Source organism: Convolutriloba macropyga, chromosome 3 (genome assembly GCF_964194025.1).
Source record: "Convolutriloba macropyga chromosome 3, txConMacr16.3, whole genome shotgun sequence".
Classification (NCBI taxonomy): domain Eukaryota; kingdom Metazoa; phylum Xenacoelomorpha; order Acoela; family Convolutidae; genus Convolutriloba; species Convolutriloba macropyga.
In genome coordinates, this window is record NC_134470.1 from 10,191,582 (window position 1) to 10,217,751 (window position 26,170).

At 36.6% G+C, this 26,170-nt stretch overlaps 1 protein-coding gene across 3 annotated transcripts in view; it reads right to left on the bottom strand.

Annotated features, from left to right (window-relative positions):
• LOC142335921 (vesicular glutamate transporter 1-like) overlaps positions 1-26,170 on the bottom strand; it is a 93,867-nt gene that overhangs the window by 3,930 nt on the left and 63,767 nt on the right. For all 3 annotated transcript variants that reach the window (XM_075384306.1, XM_075384305.1, XM_075384307.1), the window contains exons 4-10: positions 7,901-8,025; positions 7,399-7,601; positions 6,815-6,901; positions 5,813-5,955; positions 2,210-2,359; positions 772-1,015; positions 306-433 (exon numbers count right to left, since the gene is read on the bottom strand). In XM_075384306.1, coding sequence (XP_075240421.1) covers positions 306-433; positions 772-1,015; positions 2,210-2,359; positions 5,813-5,955; positions 6,815-6,901; positions 7,399-7,601; positions 7,901-8,025 — 1,080 coding nt within the window. The remainder of the gene's footprint in view (positions 1-305; positions 434-771; positions 1,016-2,209; positions 2,360-5,812; positions 5,956-6,814; positions 6,902-7,398; positions 7,602-7,900; positions 8,026-26,170) is intronic.

Sequence of the window (26,170 nt, forward strand, 5' to 3'; positions counted from 1 at the left end):
ACGTTTCCAAAAGAATTGAAATTTTTCATCAATTAATAAATTTTGGAGTTTCAAAAACTCTGCCACAATAAAATAAGAGAACAACGAGCAGGACCTTAACAGCGCGCTTCTATAGCTATCGCAGTAAGAACGAACTATTTCCAGAAATTTGTTCACATTTGCATTTCAGAGAAAAACTTTTCATACATAAACTTAATGTCATTTCTACCAAAAAGGCAGATTCCCAACTTCTAGACTTATCACTTATTAACACTTAAACGGTATCACTCTTCGTTTTAATTAAAAATTGCAGAGAAAAAACTTACCTTGTCAGGAGTCATCCAGCCGACTACGAGTGGCCCGATGATTCCGGAGAGAGTTCCGAATCCATTTGAGAAGCCCATCAGAATCGAAGCGTACTGTGGTGCTATGTCCAGATGATTCACGTTGAAGCCTAGAACAAAGCAAATATGAACTGCGGTCAAACATTTTGTTCGCAGGGTGAAAAAACATTTAAAAATAGTTTGGGCACGGGTAAATACATCTAAAATATATGAAGAAGGCTTAATTTATCTTTGTATCATAATACAGATACTAACAGCAAGCAAGACGTAAATACAATTGATAATTGGAAAGGACAGGGAAGGGGGACCTGGGAATCTCACTAAATCTGACCTATTTGCAACTAAACTGATTTAAAAATTACAACCTAAAAAAGTATTTCAAAAATTAATTCTCAAGCGAAATGCAGCATTGAGATGAAATACTTAAAGCTGGAACAATAAAGTATACCAGAGATGGCAAATCCACTGAATCCAACAGCGAGGGTGAGTGCCGCAATTGCTCCAGAGGTGCTCTCAGTGAATGCCAACAGAAGGAGGAAGAATGCCTCCCCTCCGAAGCCCCCGCAGTTCATGAGTTTGCGCACGTTAGTAGTGGAGAGGATTTTCTTTGTGCGCATGAAGTCAGCCAGCTGACCCCCCAGTGGAACCATGATTGTCATCACCAAGTGCGGTAGAGCGGAAAGCAAGCCAACCTGAAACAAAATCCGACCTCTATCTTCAATTGGACCCCAAAACTATCACCCACCTCTTTGCATATTTTATTCAGTAAGGCAAAAAGCAATTCACAGAAAAAAAAGAATGAAGTACAAAATTAACAAGGGAGCGGTAAGAAAATATACAACAATTCTACCAATGCTGTATTACTCTACTTAAGGCAATTGAAATCAAAGGAAAATTCCTCATTACAGTTTCTTGATTGCATTTTTCGACAAGGACACAGTTCTTAACGAGTATTTTTTTAGATAAATAAACTAACCTCAATAATATCCCATCTGTATTAGCGGCATTTTCGAACATTAAGGTCTTGTCGACTTTTTAGTCTAGTGCTATTATCTGTTAACTTGAAAACTCTTGTTGATCAATCTGCTATACGATATCACATAAGATAATGCTAATTAACGGGTCTAGGAAAAGTGAACCCCTATATTAATATTGAAAAGACCGACAGAGATGAACCCCTATATAAATATTGAACTTCAGTCTTGATAATTTAATCGGTTGTGATAGTTTCAAATCAAGTCACAAGAGGCGCTAAGGCATGGCCAACTCCGCAGCTCTTTAATAGTCAGGTGGGGGGTTATTTCCGTACCCTCGAATTAATATAAGTTTCTGTTCTTATTTCCAGTTTTGCAGATCCTGCTTACTTGTTGACTGTTGATCTATCATTAAAATAGGTTTTGTTTTAGGAAAATCAAACATGTAAAAATTAGAACGAAATTAGGACCATTTTGAGTGTCATGAAAGATCGCCATCTGTCCAACATATGAGACAAGTGCAACATAGCTTCTATGGCTGAACAAACTAAAGTAATATCAGCTCAGATAAGAAGCACTCTTGAAAACTGATTTTAAGATATTTCTATTAGTACCTTTCTCCCCCCCCCCCCACCACCACCACCACCACCACCACCACCACCACCACCACCACCACCACAAGCCCACTAGTCCCCCCTCCCCCTTCTCTCCCCATCCCCTCCCAATCCTGTCAGCTTTGTTGTAGAGTACTATTTTATTGGCAACAAGCTTAAGTATGCGACATCAATATTACAAATAATCTGAACAGAGCGTTTCGTACTGTATGGCAAGGCGGGGAGGGAGAGAGAGGGAGGGAGTGCATGACGTGTAGGTTTTCGCATTACAGATGAAATTCCCAAATGGAAATCTTACCCTGGACATTTCGAATCCGAACACCTCGTAGAAGTAAGCTGCCTGTGAGAGTACCAGAAGATAGAATGTCCAGCTCCTGCAGAAGTTGGCCACTATAATAGCCCAGACTGGGGGAGAGGATAGAATCGCCTTCCACGGAACCTTGCGTGTCTAGAAACAGAAAAAAAAACACTTTTTTCACACCCTAGAAGCTACATTTTGTCCCCATTAATTTCATGTGTTTAATCTTGGGAGATTTGTTTCATAAAAATTATATCAATACTATCATGACGGGAGCCAGCTGACTGATTTGTTTTTATCAATTTATACCACGATGTCAAATTTGACGCAAACGAAGAGAATCATAATCGACTAAGAGCATGACAAAGTAATTAAGGGTTTCAATTAGCCGTGGTTTAGAAAGAACTAATGTGGCACGATAAGAATGAATTGATGAAACTTAAGATTCTTAGGCGATATCACGTAAGATGGTGCCAGGACATTTTACCCAATACCTTTATACACAACATACCATTTTGCCCAATTCCAACTTTGTTATACCCTATTGTTAAAATTACGACTATTTAGCGTGAAAAGGCCAGTGGGACTTGATTATAACATGGGACTATATTGTCCGCTTAATTATGTTAAGACATCCTTGTAATAGCGACTGATTTGTTATTGAATTATTGAATAAAAAGATCAAAGGGAATTGGGTACACTGCCAATGTTGAAACTAGAATTAGCATTGAAACCATTAAACATTATACAATGGTAAGACTTATTTGAACAAAGTTAAATACCATACATCAAAAACTGGTCTTTATACATTTATCCTGTTCCCATTTTTGATTTCGCTTTTGATACTGACTCTGTTCGTATTAGATTGCTTTGCCGAGCAACTGCTGTTTAAGAACTTTGAGCAGAAAGAGCGAACAATGAAACTAGCCTATGGAAATTAAATACTGGCTGCAAAATGTCAAAAAGGGGTCAAACTTGGGTGATGCAAAAAATTTCAATTGAAGTAAAAAAATAGCATGGCAAGTCTGAAATACAACCCAAAGAATAAAATGGTTAAAAGTCATCGACCTGAGCAGCCAATTGACTATTAGGAGCTAAACAGACAAAACCTTTAACCGATTTAGAGAAAAGTAAAAAACAATAGAATTTGAAATTAAGATATTAATGGTCTTCTAGTATCAGTGGGTTGAATACCAAGATTTCGAAAAAAATGGTACTAAAAAAAGAAAAACATTGGCCTCGACAAAAAAATCTTGCTCGCCATAGACGAAGCAGTAAAACAAAAACCATTGCTAATGTGTCTAATTTATTATACTTAATTCTTCAAAATCTATTCCGTTGTGAAAATCTATACAACATCTAATTCACAGGCTGGAAAAAACCTTGGACAAACAGATACTTAAAAAATACTTAAAAATTCGAAAAGCATCAAAATTAATAAGTTGCTCTAGTATGTGTAACTTTTGTCCTATTTGGTACTGCTAAAATCTGCAATTATTCTCCATTTATCTCGACCTTCAATTGTCCCGTAGAGTTCAAAAATTGGAAACAATGCAAAGTTTTTTAAAAACAACTTGAAAAAATCTACATTCGACAAATTTTTGTAAAACATTCTACAAATCTAATCTACAATTTTTGCATTTAAATTCTAATTAACAACATATCTACCTCAAATTAGCAGACATCAAAAGAAACTCTAGCGTTTCCAATATTTCTATCGACTATGACCACAACATTTATTTATCACCATTAAAAAGATTTTTAAAAAATGAAAAACTGTACAAAAACCTTGAAAAGTGAGCTTTTCACCATAAAGTAAACAACCCCCATTCAGCACAATACGCACTTGAAAGCCTGTTAGAGCCAGCTAAGGGACTCTAATTCAAACTAACGCCCATTGGGCTTCACACGTTCATCACTTTTTGAAACTTCAGGTCTGGTCCACGATCTAAGGATAGTTACTAAAAAAAAGAGTGGACCCACCACTTCCACTACCAAAAATTGAAATGCTGAAATTGGTTGTCAAGGCACCTCTAAAAAGCTGTTATATTGGCCAAAAATGAACTGATTCACAATGACTTTATGAGTGGACTTCATCGGTTAATAGCATTTTCTTAGCTTTTGACCTTGCTCGTACTTAACAAATTGCGTACATTTAACCAACGAATTATTAACTCTATTTAATTGAAACTTGAATAAAATTATTATTTTATAAGGCAATCTACTTTAAAATCTGATTATTAAATATTTCTACACAAAGATGTGACTTCAAAACAATTAATCACAACAAAACACATTAAATGACTTACAAGATAGATAACAAACAATGAAAAAAAAAACAAAGAGCAAAAGACAACATTTTTTGACAACTAAAATTCTATTGAAAATGCCGGACGCATCAAAAATGCTATTGAAAACGCGAATTAAAGGTTAAAAAAACAAAGTATTGAGAAAACAAAATTCTCTGTACTTTCAAAAACTGGTTAGTCAAACATTCATATTTTTCCGAAAATAACCTACGAAACACAATGACTAAAAAAGACAAAACATAACACAGCAGTGTCGACAGAAAAGGTCAGAAAAAATCTTTGGTCACATCAAAAAAAGCATTAAAAAGACCAAAAGTGGGAAATAAATGCCACAAATTTTGTTAGAGAGCAATTTAAAATAGTTTAAAAAATCAAAATACAGAGCAGGACAGAACTTTACTAAACCTCATCACTTTTCTCACACAAAAACAACTTGAAATTGATATAAAAATGCAAAATAATATCAAAAGTACCTACTCGAAAGAATAGAAAGGAGGGAACAGCACTGTAGAAGATAGGAACTTCTTAAACGACAAAGTGACAGAAATATCGGAAAATTTTATCCGGTCAAAAAACATGGCCAAAAAGTCCCCAAAAGCACTTCTGCGTGCTATTAAACTTTAAATAATCAATTTGGCTGATGGAGTTGAAATTTCAGAAACTACTTTTGACACGCCGCGCATGATAAAATAAATTTGTTCACTGAGCTGAAACTTTTTAATTATTTAAACAAGCGATAATACCAAAAACATCCTTATATTCTTGTTATTCAAGATTTGACGCTATTTACCATTTGATGTTGCCGTTCGATTATCAGACTGCACCAAAGAAGCTTAAAATGAGAGGCACTATCAAAATTTGTCGATTATAACTCATAATTCTGTAAAAACTTCTTACAAGCATCAGACGAAAGGTCGGTAGTGCGGAAAAAAATGCATAGAACAAGAACAGCAGGACAACTATAATTGCGATAAACTTCGTTAGAGAGCAATTAATGAGCTGAGAATCTAGGAATACGTCCAGCAATTGCAGTATCGAATTTTATTTACCTAATTCAATAGACGTCAGTAGTCGGGCGTTATTGGTTTATCTCAATTAATTTTCCTTGGCTATTTGATAGACCATCGGTACCACAGCTTGCTGAAATTTCGGTTCAATCATACGACGTAGGAATCGAACCACAACTTTGCGATTAAAAACCAGATACTTTGAAAAACCTTGAAAATAAAAAAATGAATTCTTTCGGACAGGCATCGAAAAATTATGATTAATTTTTGATATAACTCAAACTCACTCTAGGTCCTGTTATGTAGACTCCCCCCTCAGCCAATCTCTCTTCGATGTAGTTCTTTTCTCCCTCTGTGATGTACCTATTGCCAGCTGGGGTGGATGAACTCAGCACACACCACAGTGCAGACCAGACAAGGCCCACCATTGCTGAAAACGGTTTACCATTTCAGAACAGATATTGATCGTAACGTTAATTTTGAGGGTCAAACCCCTGCATAACCTTCAAACATACTTAATATAAAATGAAAACTTCCTATTTAATTGAAAATAACTGATGAACTGAGAAAAAAAGTTCTAACAAATTGCCCCTTCAATTTTTGAAACACATGCTCCTCAAATGGGTTACAAGAGAAGCAAGAACGTCCTTTAAAAAAAAATTAAACATTTGCCACAAGTACTTGCCGGAGTGAGCACTAATTAGTACGACTTGTCATTTTTTGAACATCATATTAATTTTCAACAAATCCTCTAAGTTTCAAAATGTCGGGCTAGATTTCGGACTGCCAGATTTCCCTAAATATTGCCAGATTTTTAAGCTGGCTAAGTTTGTGTTAAACGAGGTAACGTGACTCTGCTAGTCACTGCCAAAATTCTTACTTACGTCTTCAACCACTAAACGGTTCCTGACGAATGCCAGATTTTTACAGTGAATTCATCAGAATCGCGTTACCTATACTGAAAGCACTCCCATACAATTTTTAAAATGTCCGAAGTTCTTAGCATTTCAACTTCTGCCATTGTATATAAGAACTTGAATTCAGCTGACTATCGACATCAAAAATAATTTGAAGAACCATTAAGTTATTTATTTTGTTTCGATCTTTACCGTTTATCCCCCCCCCCCCCCCGTTTAGTGCGCGCATACTGCTTGCACCCCCCATCGACGCATGTGCAATACTTTTACAATAATTTACTGTGTAATGACACGTGCTCTGTAACTGGGGGTGCATAAGGTACTGGTGGGGGGCACAGATGGAAACAAATCCATTCTATAGCTGTAGCTCACCATAAAAATAGAAGGGAGCTGCCCATCCGATGAACTGTGTTAAGTAGCCGCTAAGGATCATTCCCAGGACAACGCCACCATAAGAGCCTAAAATAATTCTGCCCTTTATAAAATTTTATTAATATTGAGACACACAAATCCCTTTAACTGCCTTTAGAACAAAAAATTTTATAAAAGTTTTTTTTACAATTAATCAAACTACGTTACGGTGCTGTATATTGAATAAAAAGCAAAGTTCTTACACTGCCTCTAACTGTTATTATCATTGCCAACGTTTCAGGAAATTCAGTGTTCTTTTTAGCTCAGAGACGTAAACTACCCAGTTAACGCTCAGAACGAGAACTGCCTGGGAAGAGGTATAAAATATATCTCTCTTCTAAGATGTAATCGAAATGCTGCTTCCTTTTGTATTGCTTTGCGTAGCACGTTTCTTGCCTTTTATACTGTCCGAAGTTTCAGTTTTCCGATTTACCCATAAATACAGATCCCACTTTTGCATAACTTCCAACTTTTCTCTCATTTTTCCTTCCAAACTTGAGATAGTCGACTTAAACTTAGCGGTCAGTTTCACATAATGTACCAACCGCTGAAAGCGATGGTTGCCAATCGACTTCTCTCCAGAGGCGGGGCCCACTTGCTCCATATTCCGTGACATGAAGGGTAGGTTCCACCTTCAACTAGTCCTTGGAAGAATCGGATAATCATGACGAGCACTGATGATATTTGAAGTGCACTCGGCACCAGTAGATTCAGACATGACGTCCCAATCAAAGCAGTTGCAAAAATTCTGAAGCGAAAAAAATTTCGTTAATCATAGTTTTAGATTAATTTTTGGCAGGAGCATCTTGATATGTAAAAAAAGAGACAGGATCTTTTCCGTTTGTGCCCCCCCCCCCCCCAGCTTAGTGGGCGCATATTATTTGCACCCCCCAGACGCACGTGCCATATTTTTACATAATGATTTACTATGTAATGGCACGTGCTCTGTAACTGGGGGGCGCATAACGTACTGGGGGGGCACAAACGGAAAAGATCCAAGAGACAAAAGCACAAACTGGCAAATGTAGCTTCATTTTAAGCACTCACTTGTTTGGTCTAAATTTCTGAGCCAGGACACCTCCAGGAACTTGCGTGAGGAGATATCCCCAAAAGAACGAGCCATGCATCAGGCCAATTTCGGATGTGGAAAAATCTGCCCATTTTTCTGGAACCTGAAACAGTATTTTAAAAATATCGTGAACTGCTTTTCATAATACAGTACTATGTGCAGAAATATACCTACCACTAAGATTAAAATTATTACAGCAGGGCTTAAATTCTCACTGCTAAAATCGATAAGCCCCCCCCCCCTCCCTACCAGATTAGTGAGCATATAACGTATCTCATTCCTCACTATGGTCAATATAACACAGTGGGTGCAATAATTTTGGTGCACAGGTGTAGGAGCCATGATGAGAAGACCCAAAATCATAATCTAACAGTTCAAACATTCTGCTCGAGAAACTTTAGAAGATTTGAGGTACTGAATAAAATCATATGGTTGAATATTGGCTGGTCCGGTGCCCTCCCAGCACTTTATAAAGCATTTCGTATTGTTCAAATCTATAAAAATATATACACAAATGTTGAAGAAACTTATTTGTCAAATTGAAATTAATTATGATATTTAAAACAAAAGTTTTCGAACTTTACGTTCATCGTCTTGTTAAAACTGTTTCACAAATTGTTAGAGGACACAATGAGTATGTATTTACATTTGTATGAGACCACAATTGAAACACTTTTAGGAACTATCTTTTTAAAATTTTATCACAAATTTTTTCATTTATACTATATTTAGCCTATTTACACTCATATTTACAGCCGTCATCAATTTCTTTAATATTTCTAAGGTAATTCCGAATTTGTCCATAAGCTTCGATGGCAATTAGTTTCTCTACTGCGCGACAGGCATCCAGGATTTTCCACTCAATGTCATTCGTGGAGCCACCACATTCAACAAGATGTTGACCCACCTGTGAATCCTTATTTAGATGTTCTGATATCCTAGTGGTAACATGCCGGCTTGTCTACCCAACAAAAATGGATCCTCATCCATTACATTTTATCTCATAAACCACGTGGGATTTCAGGTCTCTATCGAAAAATGATTTTAGGGTGGGGAAGCATGATCTTAATTTTCGAGTTAAAAATCCACTTGCAAGTCTTAAAGTTTCTTCAATTTGCTTGCAAAGTTTTGAGTAAGGTTGACTCTGTATAATAGAAAAATTGTTGTTTATATCATGAGATCTAGTGTTGCTTTTGTGATGCCCTTTTGATTTTGTTTTCGATAAATCTTTGCTGTTATTTATTATCTTTTCTAAGGTCTGGTTCACTCTTTTTGAAGACCATCTGTATGCTGACTTTAGGTCCAGCATGTCTTCATTTCAAGCGCCTGATCGAAGGCCAACCAATTAGATATTGCGTTGAAATCTTGTGAACCGCCCTTTGAATCACATTTTTTATGTTGAAGCAGTACACAGCTGCAAAAATTCAGTACTATTCTTTTGTCAGTTGGTCTTTGACACCAATGACATGTGATTTTATTTCACTGCTCAATTTTATTGACATAAAGATCAGTATTCAATAAGACAGAAGGTATTAGAACAAAGCCAGGTAATGGCGAACGTAAGCCAGTCAAACAAACCGCCTCTTTACTTCAGGCATACTCCCCATTGAAGCATCAACAGTTTCGCATGTGTTTTCCAGCCTCGAATGCAGAACACGGATGTCGTAAGGAGAGCAAAGCTGATTTTTGTACTTAGAAATGATCTGTCAAGGCTGTCCTCTTTTCGCGGAGAGCTTCGATGCCAATTGTTTCAGCGCTTTTGAAGTTGATTAGCCAGCTCCTCCAGTGCGTGCAAAGACAGGTGGGCAAAAGATTGTTTTTTTAACGTAAACTTTTCTTTGTTCGTATTTTTTTATTAATATATTCATGATACTGGTATGCTTCCCTACTGCTTTCAGGGCATCTTGTCTAGCGATTTGGAAATCAAATATGTTTTAAGCAATTTGGGAACATTCGAATATGTTTTAAGGAACCTGGGTTCCCAAAGTCCGTTAGATTATGTATCAAATTTTGCATGATCAGTTGTCGTTTGATTAGGAGCAAAGATTTCTCCTTGTAACGGTTGAAGAAGAGGTTAGACCCCGACATTATGAAAAACATCACCTACCAAAGTTGCAAAGGAACAGTCCAGTTCATAATGTCAGTGTGCCAAATCCTTTCAGACAGTGGAAGGGAATGTTGCACGTGGGAAGTTTTCATTGCAAGCGCATAAAGTTGACATCTTTACAGAGTTCAAAAAATAACGAAAGGCAATGTCATCACGAAACATGATTTTGGTTAGGTCAAACTGATATCGCTTCAATGGCATACCGTTCAACCACCTTGATGCTTTTTCAAATTAACTAGATCAAGTGAGCAAATTTCATTTTTATTTAGCTCTTAATTCTAGTCTTTTTGGCTTTGATATCAATCTCCATCTTCTTTTTTTTATTTCATGTATGGTTTGTTGTTGCTCTAGTTCAGCTTCGGACAGAGATGGAGATAAAGGATTTAACAGTTGAACTCAACGTTCATATTTTGTAAAACCGTGTTCAGATTTAAAGATGTTCAGACCACCTCTAATTAGCGGCAACAAAAAGATATTCCGGTTTTTTTTATTGTAGTTCGGAATCTTTTGTAGTTTAGATAAACGCTCAGCATTGATTGATTTCTCACTTCCATTTAAAAAACCTTCATTTACAGGTATTATACTAACTAAGAAGTTCAATTTATGTTGAACCAGAGATTTGAACTATTTATGAACATTTTGAGGTGAAATGTTGACATGAAAGACCAAATTTTTAAACAACGATTTCGTCTCTATAAGTGATTTCCCTACAAACATATTTTCTGCATCATCAGAAATTATTGTACTACTAATTACTCTAGAGCCGTCAACTATTCGCTCTTTATTGAGAACATAAATCTGCTGTGCTTTTTCAAAAAGATGTTCTAAAAGATGTGCTATTCTTTTTCAAAAACAGTATCTGGTGTTTTCAATGAGTCAAAAAGTGTTTTCAGTTTATCTATAGAGCTGTCAGCGTTACCATCGTCCTCATAGTTTTTTTGAACTGTGAAGCAATCCTCGAGAACCTAAATTATGGAGATAGCTGCTCTTCCATACATCGACATTGCAAGGCATTATATATTCCTGAGAGTATGGTTCGTTTGTTAATGAAAAGGTAATAAGAAATGTTACTGTTCAATTGTTAGCTTACGATATGGATTACGTACGGGAAAAAAAGGGGGCATAGTTTTTCGGTCTTTATTAGAGCAAGATGATCGTTGAGCCGTTTCAAAGCGTTTTCTGCGTCGATAAGCAAAGCACATCCAAATCCCTGTTTTTAAACGCAGATATCAAGGAATTAACGGCATTCTCAAAGCCTCCAATGTTTACCAATGGCCTTTTGGCTATGTGTATTGCTTCGAGAGTCGAGAGTCATGAGTTTCTGTGGCACTTTGCATTGCTCAGTTACACGCCAATCACTCAAAAACGCGTGAAGTGCCACCAGACTCACTTACCTGCTGACTTGTTTTTGATGCTCTGTCATCCGCGTGGGTAAATTACTGAAAAATTGCACAACGGCGTTAATGTTGCATTACCTGCAGATTTGTTTTTAGGCACGTGCAATTTTATATGCTCATCGAAACTAGAGTTCATGGATGCTAAGTAGTTTTTTAATCTTTTTTTCATGTAGATCAGTGTGAGGTCCGTCTTATTCTGTTGTTCTTCTTTTAGTCTGACGATTTAATGAACTCTATATTGTTGAAAAGTGTGGGAGTCTTCTTCAGGTTCAGCTTAGTTTATTTGCTTTTTTAGAACTTTATAGAGTTACCCAAAATTTTTCTAATTAACTGCTTTATAATGCCTGACGACCAATTTTCTTGATTTTGATTTTTTCTCTAAATGTTTTCTGATGAACTTTAGGGCCTCGTCAGAAATTTTCCTGTTGCTTCTAAAGCAAAAAACTTATGGATTCTACTCTCTAGATGAGTTTTTGATATTGGAGTGGTAAGCCGCTACCGAAGTTTGGAGTTCTTCCTTTTTCTGTTGGATTTTGGTAAAATATACAGAAGAATTTTTTTCATGAAAGCAGACTGCCATATTCCGTTAAATTAGTTTACGTTTGCATTCATTTTGCCAATGTTTTGACAAAATTTTTAACCGAATTAATTTTTAGTTGAGGACAATAATTTGGTTGGTCTTTTATTGTGCAAATAAAGTTATCTGCATATCATTTTAAAAGTTATCGTTTCCTAGTTCGGTTATCATTTGATGTATTTTCACATCAAAATCATTTCCAAACAACATCCTCAATTTTTTCGTTTTGCGGCTTACCATAAATTTGGACATTTTTGTGATACAATCCTCACTTTGCTCGCATTTTACTGCCTTGCTATTTCAAACTATTTTTTATGACAAACAGGTCAATTTGGGTTGGAAGTTTTGTTTCTCCAGAGCTCATCTCATCCTCATTACATAGAAAATCATCTGGAGAATATCGGCCAAGATAAATTCTAGGAAGCACCCTTGGCTAACCCTCTTTTTGAGATTACCAGTTACCACTACTTTTAAAATAAACTTGCGTGTCTGCTATTTTGACTACAAGCTTATGTGTCGATCTTCCAATATCGGTTGACTGGGGGAGTGTAACTGAAGTAAAATTATCGCAGAGCCCCATTTATAGCTTTTCAGACAGGAACATTAATATATGAGTTTTAACATCTAGATAGACAGTTTGCTCAATCGCCTCACGCTCAATAATTTTAAGTTTTTTGTCTTGCTGACAGACTTGAAATTTCGACGTTAACTCGTTGTACCTTTTCAAAAAATGGTCAAAAATGAATAAAAAGAGTTTAATTTGTGGTAAGGACTTCCCGTAACTGTTAAAACGACGTGCATTGGTGTGTTTTCTTTGTCAACCTCTGCTAGCCCTTAAAGCTGCCCTGGTTATGCGTCTGTTGTTTTTAGTTTTATGCCGGGTGTTTTTGCGAGCAGTAAATGGGTTGCTTAGGGGTGCAAACTCTAATTTTGTACAAATGTATGTTAGTGCGTCCCAGTATGCGTCGTCGATGCTTTAAGATATTTCTGTTTTTAGTTGTTATATAGTTTGTGTTGTTGAGGGTTTTCAGCACTGCTAGAACATTTCTTGTGAACGCTTTCAGCTTCTAGCAAATGAAGTGATGGCTCAACTTCGACGTCATAGCAGACGTCATGATTATTTTTGCGAAGAACCAATTTTCTTTTTGGCGAATATGGCTATAGCCACGCTTTGCACACTCGAGGGAATAGGTAAGTGTAAAATTTGTCCCACAAGAAAGCCGATAGGTGAAGTTTTCTCTTCAAGAGTCTATCGAATGCACAATCCGTTTCTCAATTCCAATTTTTTCAATATAGAACTGTACCGCTTCAGTGGCAACGCAGTGACGGGTGGGTTCTAGCGTAATGTTTTCCTTTATTCACATAGGCTCATCAAAAGCGGGCGATGCATTTCAGCCAGTGTTTTTTTCCACTGGTTCTCTGTAGTTGAGTCTAATTTTTCGGGTTGTAGCGAACGCAACTGGATTGCGTCATTGGTTAGGGTTGTATAGAAAAAATATGGTATTGAATTATTTTTTTGTATAGTTTTCTCTCCATAAGGAAAAAAAGTTCTGAGCGTTAGGAATTGTTTGCCAAAGAAAAGCTCAAGTGAATTGAGCAGGCAATTTCAGGTAATGTTTTTGCAATTTTCCCAGTTTCTGAAACAGGTTGGAAAATTTTTGTTATAAAATTACTAGGGAGGATTCCCGCAAATATTCAGTGCCAAAGACTGATCCCAAAATTCGACAACTATTTACAATAATAACACGTAAACCTCTAGAAATATCAAAATCTTTGATATTCGCACGCTCCTTTACAACCGATTGACATATTGGAGCAAATCCTAGTTTTAAATGGCAAGAATTTTTTGTACTGGTATGAAGAACTCAAAAAGTGTCACAAGGAGCAGTTAGTGAAATGTTTCAAAGAAAGAAGTGTAAAAAATTCGAACAAAGGCAAATTTTGAGGGCCACGGAACAAAACAAAAGAAAAAAGGTGTAAGATTTATCAAATGGACGGAACTGTCGGCAGTCACTGTGAAACATTACAGCAGCATATGAAAGTTTTCTGTGGGTATAAACTATAGATTTATATGTTAATTTTACTGCAACCTGTAAGCTTTTACTTTCATTAGATGTCAATTTTTCCCTCTCACAAACCCAAACTAACGGTATTTTCAATATAGTTTGCGTGTTTAAAACCACGGCAGCATGTAAGACATAATTTTGCCCCTGTAGGCGTGAGAAATTTGTGTTTGAGTGAATTTATGTTATTTCGTCCAAGTAGATGTCGTCTTTTTGGTTTTTTTCTTGCTAAATACTTTTTAGTGCATGCCGAACACGGCCAAGCACATCCTACGCAGAAATACACAAAAAAACAGTACTTTTTCAATTTTTAGAACGCGTTGTCGACTTTTCAAACTTTTTAAACGCCCAATGTTTTTGGGCTTCTTTGGCTTCTTTTGGACATTATTTGTCCAATGCAAAAAGTTAATTTAAGTCAAAGAGGGTTCTGCCGAATCTGGATCCGCACAGGTTAATTACTTTGATGTCAATTTAAACGTTTTAATCAGTGATAATAAATTTTTTGCAGCAAATTTTGTCTTCTGACATCTGAACTGATGGCTTGACTTCTACATAATGACATACGTTATACACTATCTCAGAAAAAGTATTTATGTATGCATAGTTGCTTTTCTGACATCATTGTTATGGGTTAGTATTAACTTTTTCCCACGAAGGTCGATAGTTATTTTTTGGTCTTCAAGAATTTACCTAATAAACCCAGCCGTCACGGAGTTCCAATGTCAACAAGAAGCAGTAGTGCTTCAGATGCATGGCAGAGAGTTAGTTCGAAGCTTCGTTTCCTGACGCCAAAATGGTCACCTAAAGTTTTTCTTCAGATAACTTGCGAAGTATCTTTTATGCAAATTGCCATTCTATGAAAAAAGTGTTCGTATCGAATGGAGTGATTCTACTTTGAATAAGGCAGAAATTCGCGAGATCTCTACCCCCAAGCAAATCCATATCGGCGAGCAACGCAGTGTAGCCCATGTTGTTTTACAATGGAGTCTAAGAGCAATTGCAGAAAATATTTTGAGTAAGTTTCTCTACGTCTAAGAAACAGTTTCCAGCTTAAGCAGCTGTCTTATCCAGAAACCCACTTTTTGGCTCTACACCTGCTATGGAACGCGAGTTTTTGTTATTTGGTCACTTTTCTGCAATTTTTTCGCAGTTCATGCAGCGAATTTGAAAAATTTGGATTTTCGTCATCAAGTTTTATGAAGATTGATCCCAAACCAGGACAACCATCAACAATGTCAGCATCGGTTCTTCTCAAAATTTTACGACTCCTGGATTTCATTTTGGGTGGTCTATTACGATCAGTCTACAAATAGGCGCATTCACTAAATATCCAAATTGCTCATCTTGATTGGAATATATACGTGACAAAGTTTAGTAGGTTCTCCAATGTTTCTACTACACTGGCGTCATCTTCGCACCTTTTTTGCGTTAGTTTCGAGTTGAACATGAGGTCAATCAACAGAAATGTGGCTGCACTACTTGCAATAGCAAAAAAAATCTTCCAGGTTGGCGCCTACTTTAAAGTTCTTCTTTTAATCTATTTATCAGGAATTTATTCAGCGGCTAACCTGATAAAATTTTTAAAAGTATTGGCTGAGTTCGTTTTGAAGCATGTCAAAATTTGTCTCCATTCGTTAGCATCTAAATGTGGCGGATCGTGGATTCTATGGATTATTGGCAAGTTGTGCGTGAAAACCTACACCTAAGCGGAACGTAATAGTCACAAATTTGGTTAATCGCTGAAAACGAAATTCGTTAGAGGTGATTACTCAAGAGGTGATACGAAATTCTTGAGAGGTGATACTATCATGTTTGTCAATGCGGATCACTTTGTTTTACTGTTTACTTTTTATAATATTTAAATCTAAATCAAAAAAACTTTTATTGAAGAACCACCTGTTAAAAATGTTCACTTTGGCTTTTTGTCAATAACTGACTTACAATCTGTGTTATGATAACATGGATCCAACGGCATATAAAGGAAACATTTGTGCCAGTGAGAAATGTTGATGATATATACAAGTTGCAAAAACCTGTCATCAGAAACGGCTTTGTGAATAATGTTGAACCATGAAATGCTACATCAACTAGTGCTAACCCATTCAAACGCAATTATGAAGCTGCTAACATGTTTTCGGAAAACCAGATTAATAAAATTATTATATTATCTGCAAATAAACTTGAAAAGTAAAAAAAAGCAATCTTATACGCTGCCGTTATGTAAACGATGCTTAATCTACTGCTACGCTTTTTGTTCGTGACTGATTTGATGAATTTTAAATATGAAACTTTTTTGTTTGAAATTCTTCAGAGCTTTTTTTTCAAAAACAAGAGCCAAGAGTGCAACTGGATGTGATTTTACGCAAAAGGTTGTTCGATTACTTATCTCATATTTCTTCCTACCTCCTACTTTTCCCTTTCCTAAGTTTCTTCACTAAAGATCTTTTTTCTTTCTCTAAAAAAAAGTTTTAAAAAACCGATTGAGCTGGAAGTGATTTTTCTCTGACGGTCAAATAGGTTTTTAAAATTTTCAATTTGAATTTTGAAAGAAATTTATTTCAACTGAAAGCGATTCTACGTTGAAAGTTTAAAACATAGGAAGAATGTAATTAAAGTGTGTTCTTTTTAGTATATGGGAACTCCACTGCACAATTAACAGTAGCAAAACCGATCCGAGTATAAAGTTCTACAATTGGCATGTAGGCTGGATGTAATTCTACTCAGAAGGCCGAAATGTCAATTTATGCCGCTTTCAAATTTTTATCTGCAAAAGAATTATTTCAACGCCTTGCTTATTAGACAATGACTTGAACTTCACTTTTCGACGCCGTTTTAGGAATTCTCTTGAAAGATAATATGTTTTTTACATCAATGTTGATAAGGAAAAATTAGTTTGCCAAAACCGATCATCCTTAAAAATAGAGCATTTAGGTCAAAAAAACGTGACAAGGAGAAACTGTTATACTTGCAAAACACTCGCCCATTAGGAGCCAATTTTGATGAATGTTGAGCTTAAACTTTTATAAATAAAGCCGCGATTTTTAATCATAACAGAAACATGGCTGCGTGGGTATTCGAACTTTTACATTTTCTGCCAAGGCAGATGGAAGTCTATTGAAATATGCAATCGAAAATCTGAAAAAGGTGGCATTGTGGCAGTCCTCAGTACTGAACACAATTTCATTACTGCCAATAAAAACCTTAGTCACCAAAATTTACAGATTTTAACTGTTAAAACAAATGTTACAAAATAAAAAAAAATTCTGATTACTGTAATACATAAAACACCAAAAAATAACGCTTTTGAATTTGTTGACATTCTTATGAATCGTTAATTCGAAATTGGAGAACAAAGCAAAATTAATCACATTGTTAGTGTTAATTTCAACATAGACATTGCGGTTGAGTCAGATCGAAAACAAAATCTTATACAAAGTCTACATTCCTTAGGACTTGAGCTTCCGAACAACCCTAGAGATTTTATGCCCATGTCACAGTCAAGCCAACTCAACAATTGACCTAGTTTTTTCAAACATTACTGTACAAACGAATGATCACAATTCATCAGCGAAAGATTATTTTAGTGTCATCATCGATTCAGGATAAAGCAACACAAAAGAAGACAGTGAAAAAGGCAGTTTCACTTGCCGAAATTAGAAAAAAGTAGAAAAAACAGAAACAAAACTCCTGGTAAATAACAAAAATCGAGAAAAAATTGAAAATAATTCGTTCCCAAAAATTGTACCCACTAGCTCAGATATGTTAGAAAATTTGCCACGAATTTTGAAAAAAGTACTCGACGAAGTAATACCTCAAAAAAATTAAAACCAAAAAATGAATGGATGAGATGGGTACCTAATGAAGCGAAAAACCAGTGCTTTAAGAAGAACAAGTTTTGGATAAAGTTTTCAGATGATAAATCTGACGAGGCTAAAGATCAAATAAATTTCTCAGATCAAATAAAGAGACTTACTCAAAAATTTCCTGTAAAGAAAATGACAAAAACGGCAAAGTCTTCCAGTTTATGAAAAAATCGACGAACGAAAAGAACATAGGCCTTAACCATAATTCGTCGAATGATATATCCGCAACAGTGCTCATTAATTTTTTTGTTGAATTAGGACCAAATTTGATAACAAATTTGAAATATCTAGCATACCATGGAATGAAAAAGCAATGTTTCAAAGCTAAACAGACAACCTAGAAATATTTAACGAACTCAAACATTTGAACAACAAGAAAAGTCTAGATACTTTTGGAAAATCAAACTTTTTCTCAAGACTGTGTCACCAACAATTTCAGAACAACTTAGTCGATTTTTCAACAAATGCATCGAGGAAGAATGTTTCTCAAATTTACGTAAAACTGGTAGAGTGATGCCGATTCATAAGGAAAGACCAAAGAATGAAGCCGGAAGTTATCGACTCAACTCCTTACTACCAGCAGTAGTAAAAGTTTTGAGAAACTTTTGCACAAAAGAATCTTAGATTTTTTTATAAAGCAAGAAGTATAGTCAGGGATGAAGTTGGGTTTTCTAAGTAAGCGTTCAACGGTCGACGCAAAATTTGAAACTTTTGAAGCATACTTGAATGAAAACAACAGCTTAAATCATTCCAGTGCACGCTGCTTGATCTATCAAAAACCTTCGACACGGTCGATCATCAATTGCTCCTAGCTAAATGTGAATGATATGGTCTCCTAGGTACATTAGAACGAAAGCTACAATCTTTTCTATCGAACCGCAAGAAGTTTGTGCAGTTCAACGATAAATCATCAAGTATGAGAGACATTACACATGGTGTACCCCAGGGATTCGCTCTAGGACCACTTCTTTTTCTTTTGTACATCAATGATCTTCCGGCGATTGTCAAAAATTGTGAAATTACCTTATTTGCCGACGACATAAAATTTTTTGGAGGTTGTCATGAAATCAGTCGTCTGAAAGAGCTAAATAAAATTTCAGAGTGGATGAAAAACAACAAATTTACTCTAAACTAAGCAAAAACACAGTTCATGTTGGTTGGAAAAAAGTTGAACATTCGGATCCCAAGTCTTTCACCTTGAAAAGCGCTGAAAATCGTGCAAAAACAGTTGTGAAATATCTTGGAATCCTCATCGATAACCAACTTGACTTCTGAGAATATAAAAATTTTATTGAAAAGAATGCGCAAAATTCATAAACATTTTATATCAAACGCGCCATTTTCTAGACAAAAGTCTTCTGGTAAAAATTTTTAAACAATATGTTCAACCTCGTTATCAAAGTGGAGAAATGATTTATGGAACTACAACCAAGTCAATTTAACAAAGTTACAAAAACAAAGTTTTTTTCTCAGAATAGTTTTTCAATTAGAGAAGTGGGACGATGTCTGCACGACAAGAAAAAAGCACGTAACAGCTTCAATATTTGAACTACACGTATATGAAGTATTTAAGTTACTGGTTTCAATCCTGCCCCAAACCCATCCACATGAATCAGTCAACAGGTTCCTAAAAATAAATGAAGTTGAAAAAGTCATTAATTGATACAAAGAGACTAAAAAGTTTACCTACCATTCATAAACTTACTAAGCAAAACAGAAAGCGGTTATCACTCTAACTTATATATAAAACGTTCTGGCAAACTTTGACGAAAGAATAATAAAAAAAGCAATTGGTTGTGATAAGCAAAATTTGGATGATTTTCTTCATAAAGTTATGGACAACTGCTTTTTAGACTTGAAAGTTTTTAATAATCTTTTTTGGTTACTGGTCCATTTTACTGTGTTCAATGATGAGTTTCACTAGCATTAGGACAAGTAATTACAATTGACTACTCTTTTTATAAAAATGTAACAACAAAGGAAAACTTATGGGAAAAGAAGCTCTGAAGCGGCCCCTCACACAGGCTTTCAGCCTTTTGGTGCTCGTTCGGTATACATGAATGATGACTATGTTCTTTGTATATCGCAAACGAATATATTTTTTTGTTATTAAAACAGCTCTTTCTTCGGAATGATTTAACCTAAAGCGAACTCCAGAAAAAACTCCGAAAACACAAAAAAGCACGCAGAAGGCAATGACTAGAGAGTGTAACTGAAGAACTACAAGAGCATCCATCGAGCGAAAATCTCAATGTTTACTAAAATTTTGTAAGCAATTCTGGATCAAATCTGGAAAAAAACGAAAAGAATAAAAAATCTCAATGCTTTTAAGATTTCACATTACCAAGAAATTGGTTAGGAGTAATATTAAAACTGAAAATGAAAAAAAGCAGAACTGTCAGAGAAACTGAGATCAGAATGTTTAAGCGCTGAGAGTCAAATAAAATTAAGATTGGATGTGTCTTTTGAGTCTCAAAGCCAGCAAAAACCAAACTTCTACATAATTCGAATAGCAAAATTCTCATTGCAAACAGTGACTATAGATTTGTTAGAATTTTATTCAGCTTCAAAACCTCAAAATTAATGATGAAACGACGTTTTAGCCAATCCGCGAAGTGTCAGGAAAAACGAACGAAAATTTTCTGCATTTTGAAATTTAAAAGGTTTAATAGATAAGCTCATTTAGAAACTGTTCGTGAACTTCTGCTTCGTTTAGACAATAAACTAGTCGAGACAAGAAATAATATCATGCTTCGGTCCCTATAAAAAATTCAACCGTGGTTCAAGCCATCAAGCTATTACAAAGCGCACTAAGCGTCAAATAGTCAGTATCACCAATGAACACGTCATAGCCAGAGTTTTCTAAATCTATAGAGACGTTCTAACTGTCAAAGGAAGCACGTGCAAAGAACGTATTTTAGGCAGAGTGAAATTAAAACTGCAATGGATTAATATTTCTGGAAGTCAGAACTTCTGTTTTCAATTCGATAACCAACAATAATTTCACATCGCACCACCCGGTTCGAGATTGTTATTGAAAGTAATGTAAGAAGTGGGCTGACAGCCGCTGAAAAGATTATTTTTACGCGGAGCAATGGTATCTACGTACCCGCTTAATTTACTAAATTTTTAACCCAATTTCGCAACACATTGAGCCGATAAATATCCAAGATTTATCCGCCTAAAAATATTTTTTCGGTACTTGTCCGCGGCAAATTTTTTCATAAGCCTGCCTATATGCAAATTCGTATTCTCTATTTTGTTTTATGCTTCTGTTTATATAGAAGCATCGCAAGATTGCAACAGAAAAGTTCATACAGCATTGCCTTAGAACAGTCCAATTTAAAGAACAGTTGAAAAGCGGACAAAATAGCTAAAACTTTATGGATTCTTATTATATAGCATTTGCGGTAGCTGAGGTACATTGCCTCGTTACTTGATGGAACAAAAGCAGGTAGCTTAAGTGTAATTATCTTCCTTTCATTAGCCATGATGAAAGTTTGACGCTTTTCTGTTGTTCTCCGTTCGAAAAAATTAAACAACATTTAAAAAAGAAAAACACAGATTGTTGATTGGTTAGTGGTTCTCTTCATAATTGCCAAAATTGACAGAGTGTACATGTTGACTACGCTATCAGCAAAAAAAAATTGAGCAAAAAAATGAGCGATTTTTTGTCTGAGGAATGTGCTGAAGAAACCATTGAAGTTTTTTCTTCTTCTGAAGTGCTGAACTTATGTAAGAAATAAACTGAAATTTTAAATAAAAAATTCATTAAAGAAATGTGTTGAACTCTTTATCAGAAGGTGGTACAGTTATGTACGAGATGTGCTGATTAGTTTGATGAATTTTCGTAGGAATGAAAATCAGTTGTTAATAGCTGAAAATTTTTTCATTCAGCATAATCAGTGCCTAAAATTAATTTTAAACAATTTCAGTATATTCGTTTCATTCTGTCATAACTTCGGCATAATCAACGCATTTGTTACCGAGTAAACTAAATGAGCAACGCTATTTAGAGCGGGAAATGAACAATCGTTTTTCAGCGCCATTTAAGCAGCGAGAAAAGAAAGATTACGTAATTTCTTAATCATGTAAGCCTTACAAAAAGATTGAATGCACATAAAATCTCTTCTATTTGGCATAGAAAGCTCGAAAAAGGTTCATTTAGCATAATTTTCGTTGAGCCTGCTAATATACTAAATCGATTGCGCTCCTTTTAGGCTTGATTATTTTATGTTACGAAAACGTATCGGTGACCAATCTGAGCCGAAAATCGGCACAGACGAAGTACCAGCTAGCAGATACAGATAGATTTGCCGGGCCATTTAGAGGCGCTAGCCTTGATGTTGTTACGCTCAGAAGCCTTAGTGTTGCAACGTCGCTTGTGTAATTTAAAGTTAAACGAATTGAATTGAATCTTTAACGAAAGTGTGTTTGTCACCTTTATCTTTGGTGCCGCGAACACACAGCCGTGGCAACCTTACAAAAATCCGAGGCAAATTTACATAAATCCGGGGGCAGCTTTAAGCCTTTAAATTTATAATGACGCGTAGTTCATAAATTGAAATTGGAGTACAGCGGTCAATTTAGACAGAATCATTGTCCTGATTGCGAATTTATTGAGCATTTATGCGCTAAACTTAATGCGTTAGCCAGTTACGGAGTGTTCAGTTACCATTGAGAATTAAAGATGGGGTCCAGATTTAAACGAGCACACTAACACGTCGATCAGAGGTTCGATGCTCCAGAAAAATTGTTAAAAGAAGAAGTCGAAAACATCTAAAATGAAGCTGAACTGTGGTGAATTCAAACCAGCCCCTAAAGTGTTCAGGACTTTCAAATCGAGAGCTTTCAGGACCACTGGGGACCATTGTGAACCTTTTTACCTCTGTTCCATTTTCAGTTTAATCAGAAGCTGGTATCGGTGTTGGCATCGGTGTGGGACAGAGAAGCAACAAATACTAGCAAGAAAACTGTAAGACTCATCCAATAAAATAACTTACTTTGTAAAACGTTTCTGATTGTCGTGAATTGATTAATAACCGGCAAATCTAGCAAACCCCTCTTAATTTGAGTCATACTCGTTTTTTCGGGTAATTTAACTTGGTCACCGATAATCCAGCCCACATAATTTTTTGAGTTTAAAAAACATCAAGGTTCGGAGTTTGAGCAAAGCTTCTGAAATTCGCAAATCCTTTTCCGCCAGATTGTAAAAAAAGAATATAGTACTATCTTGACAAGTCTCAGCGAAATAGACTATTTTTTGGAAGGGTGCTGAGAAACTTTTTTTACATATTTAGACTTAAAATAACAGAAATTAAAAATAATTTAGAAGGTATATTCTAAAAGCCTACAAATGATAGCTGTACATTTGTATTGTCAAAAAGGCATTTCAATGGTGGCTTTGTTAGTTCCAATTATTCCAAATAACTCACATCAGTTATGTTGTAAAAACATTATATGGTTTTCTTATTAGCTGCAAGTTCACTGCATCACGCCATAAAAAATGAATTTACGCATTACCGGGTCTGAGTTTCAATCCTAACGTGGTGAAAGTACAAAAAACTGCTCAGTTTCAATTGAGTCATTTCTTCCGTGATAAAAAGAGGCTAGTTATATGGCATGATGTGGTGAGGAATTCAATATCCCGTCATCGCAGTAACAACAATAAGCCTTTAACACCTTCGCAGCTTATTGCAGTGCTTGAAGAGTATCAGGAGCGCATAGAAGCTATAGTGTATGGACCCAGAGAGGGAGCTCCTGATATTTACGAACAGCTCAAGCGTAGTACTCTAGTTACAATTCACATAGTGAAAAACATTGTGTCTAAACGTAAACAGAAAGATCCTAGTTTACTTAAAGAGTACAGAGCATTACACCAAAGGCCTGCGCTTGAGCTTAAAACACTCACTATTGTGTTAACCCATAAGAATAACCTCCGGTCCTTGATAACACGCTCCCGACCGAAAAGGCTCTCTAAGCGCCGTCGTAAAACGCTTCGCACCCGCCATGAGTTCGAGGAGGCGGAACTCAATCAAGCCTTTGATAACCTGAATGTCACTTAGTCTTGCCCTGTTTTGGGAGTCTACCCGCTGACTGGCGGTGTGACTTAGTTTACTCACGAGTTACGGGTTAGTTTGTGGTTGGTTCTCTCCAATAGCGCTTTACTAAACGTTTCGCTCTCCCCATTGCTTGAGTTATTCACTACCGTCCGTTTTCGGCAGGTTATCTGGTTTCATTTTCCGTTTCCGTCTTTTTGTTTCCGTGTCGCCGTGTTTCTTTCTATTCCCCGTTTATTTGTTGTAGATGTAGTATGTTGAGTTTTTGCTGTAGTAAATTTTTCTCTGCGAGTATGCTGGTTGGTTCTTTAGTCTCGTTGCTAGCTAGGGTGTGACTTAAGTTCATTCTGGAGTTACGGCTGGTTTGTTTCGTGACTTTCACCACACTTGTTTGCTAGCAATTGGTTGTAGCTTTTTTAAGTTTGGTAGTATGCACTTTTGTTGTCCGTGTAGGGTGGTTTGCTAGGGTGTGATTTAAGTTTGTTCTAGAGTTACGGCTAGTAAATTTCCTGACCTTTTCGACTTTGGTTATACTACTTCGTTGCCGTAAATTATTCTAATGTTTTGTTGTTTTGATGCCGTAGATAAAGTCCCATAATGTTTGTGCTAGTTTACCTGGCAGTAGCTTCTCTCCCTCTTTCTAGGGTGTGACTTAAGTTTATTTTGGAGTAACGGCTAGTTTGTTTGGTTGAGTTTGCAGTAGTCTGCTAGCATTGCTCTTCCCGCCTCCTCGCTTGTGGTTTACCGTCTCCCTCCCGTGCTATCCCGGCTTCCCGTCCCGCCGCGCGCTACCCGATCGACGTTCCCTTCTCCTGCGTACCGTTTTCCCGTTTCGTCGCGCGCTATCCGCCCGACATTTCCGCCCCACCCGTGCCATTTTCCCGTTTCGTCGCGCGCTATCCGCCCGACGTTTCCACCCCGCCCGTGCCATTTTTCCGCTTCGTCGCGCGCTTTTCGCCCGACGCTCCCGTTTGTCCGTCTGGTTTCCCTTTGCGGGGTGCTTTACTCGTTCGGCGTCTCTTCCTGTCCGTCCCGTCTCCCGTTCTGTCCGGTTTCGCGCTTCCTGCGCACCGTTCTTTCTTTCTTTCGCCGGGTACTATTTTACTCGACAATTATTTTTGCTCTTTGGCGGTTTGCTAGGCAAACCGTCACACTAGGGTTCGGTATAACCCATTTGTGTTGTGCTGTTGCATGTGTATGTACTTTATACTAGTACCTAATTAAACTTGTGGTACCTGTTTTTCTTAAGATCATGACAACATTGCAGGACAAATTTAACAAACTTTAAAGTGCGAGGGCAAAATTAGAGGCTGAACTTAATAACATCTATGGTGAAATTAACAATGCTGTTGATAAGCAAGACAGGAGAGTTCGAACGTCTGATTGTTAAGTGCAAGGATGCTTTTACTAGAGTAGTTGATAAGAATGAAGAGCTCTTTGATCTGGCACAAAAGTCTGAAGATCCAGATACTGCCTGTAAGAACCTTGAAAAATGGTTAGAGACTGTAACAAAGAAAACTGATGAGTTCATTGCTGCTGCTTGAGGGTATATCAATTCGGTCCATGACAAAGAGACAGCAGAGCTGTATATCTCTCTCTCCATTCAAGATCAGGTTCACATATGACTTCCTCAAAAAGACCATGTCAGCGTCATCGAGACTTAGATATATCAAGACTCAAAAGGGAGGAACTTGAGAAACAACATGAGCCAAAGCTCCGCATTGCGAGACAGCGTCTTGAAATTAAAAACAAACAAAATTGCGGGAATTGGAAATTGAGCAGCTTGAGGAGGATCATCGCAAGGAAGTAGCTGCTGCAGCCCTTGAGGAAATTGAGTTGATGACAAAATCATCAGCAGACGGGTCTGGTACAGACAAAATGAGTGGGCTTTTTACGGAAAGAAGTTCAGTGAAGAACAAGAAACTTGTTCAAGATTGGGTTAATTCGTCACCGGCCCGGAACATGGCTGATGTTGCAAACGAACCGAGTTCGCCCTTCTCGGGTTCCAGCGCCCAATCCAACCAAGCAAATGTCCAACGACCTTCTTCAGCTCAACTTCCAAACTCACACTTCAATCTCAATACACATGGTCAAGTTGAGGCCAACATCAACCTCCCTGTCCATGAGCCGCAAGAACCAAGTAGTAGAACCAATGTAACCAATGATGCACATGGTGCAAACA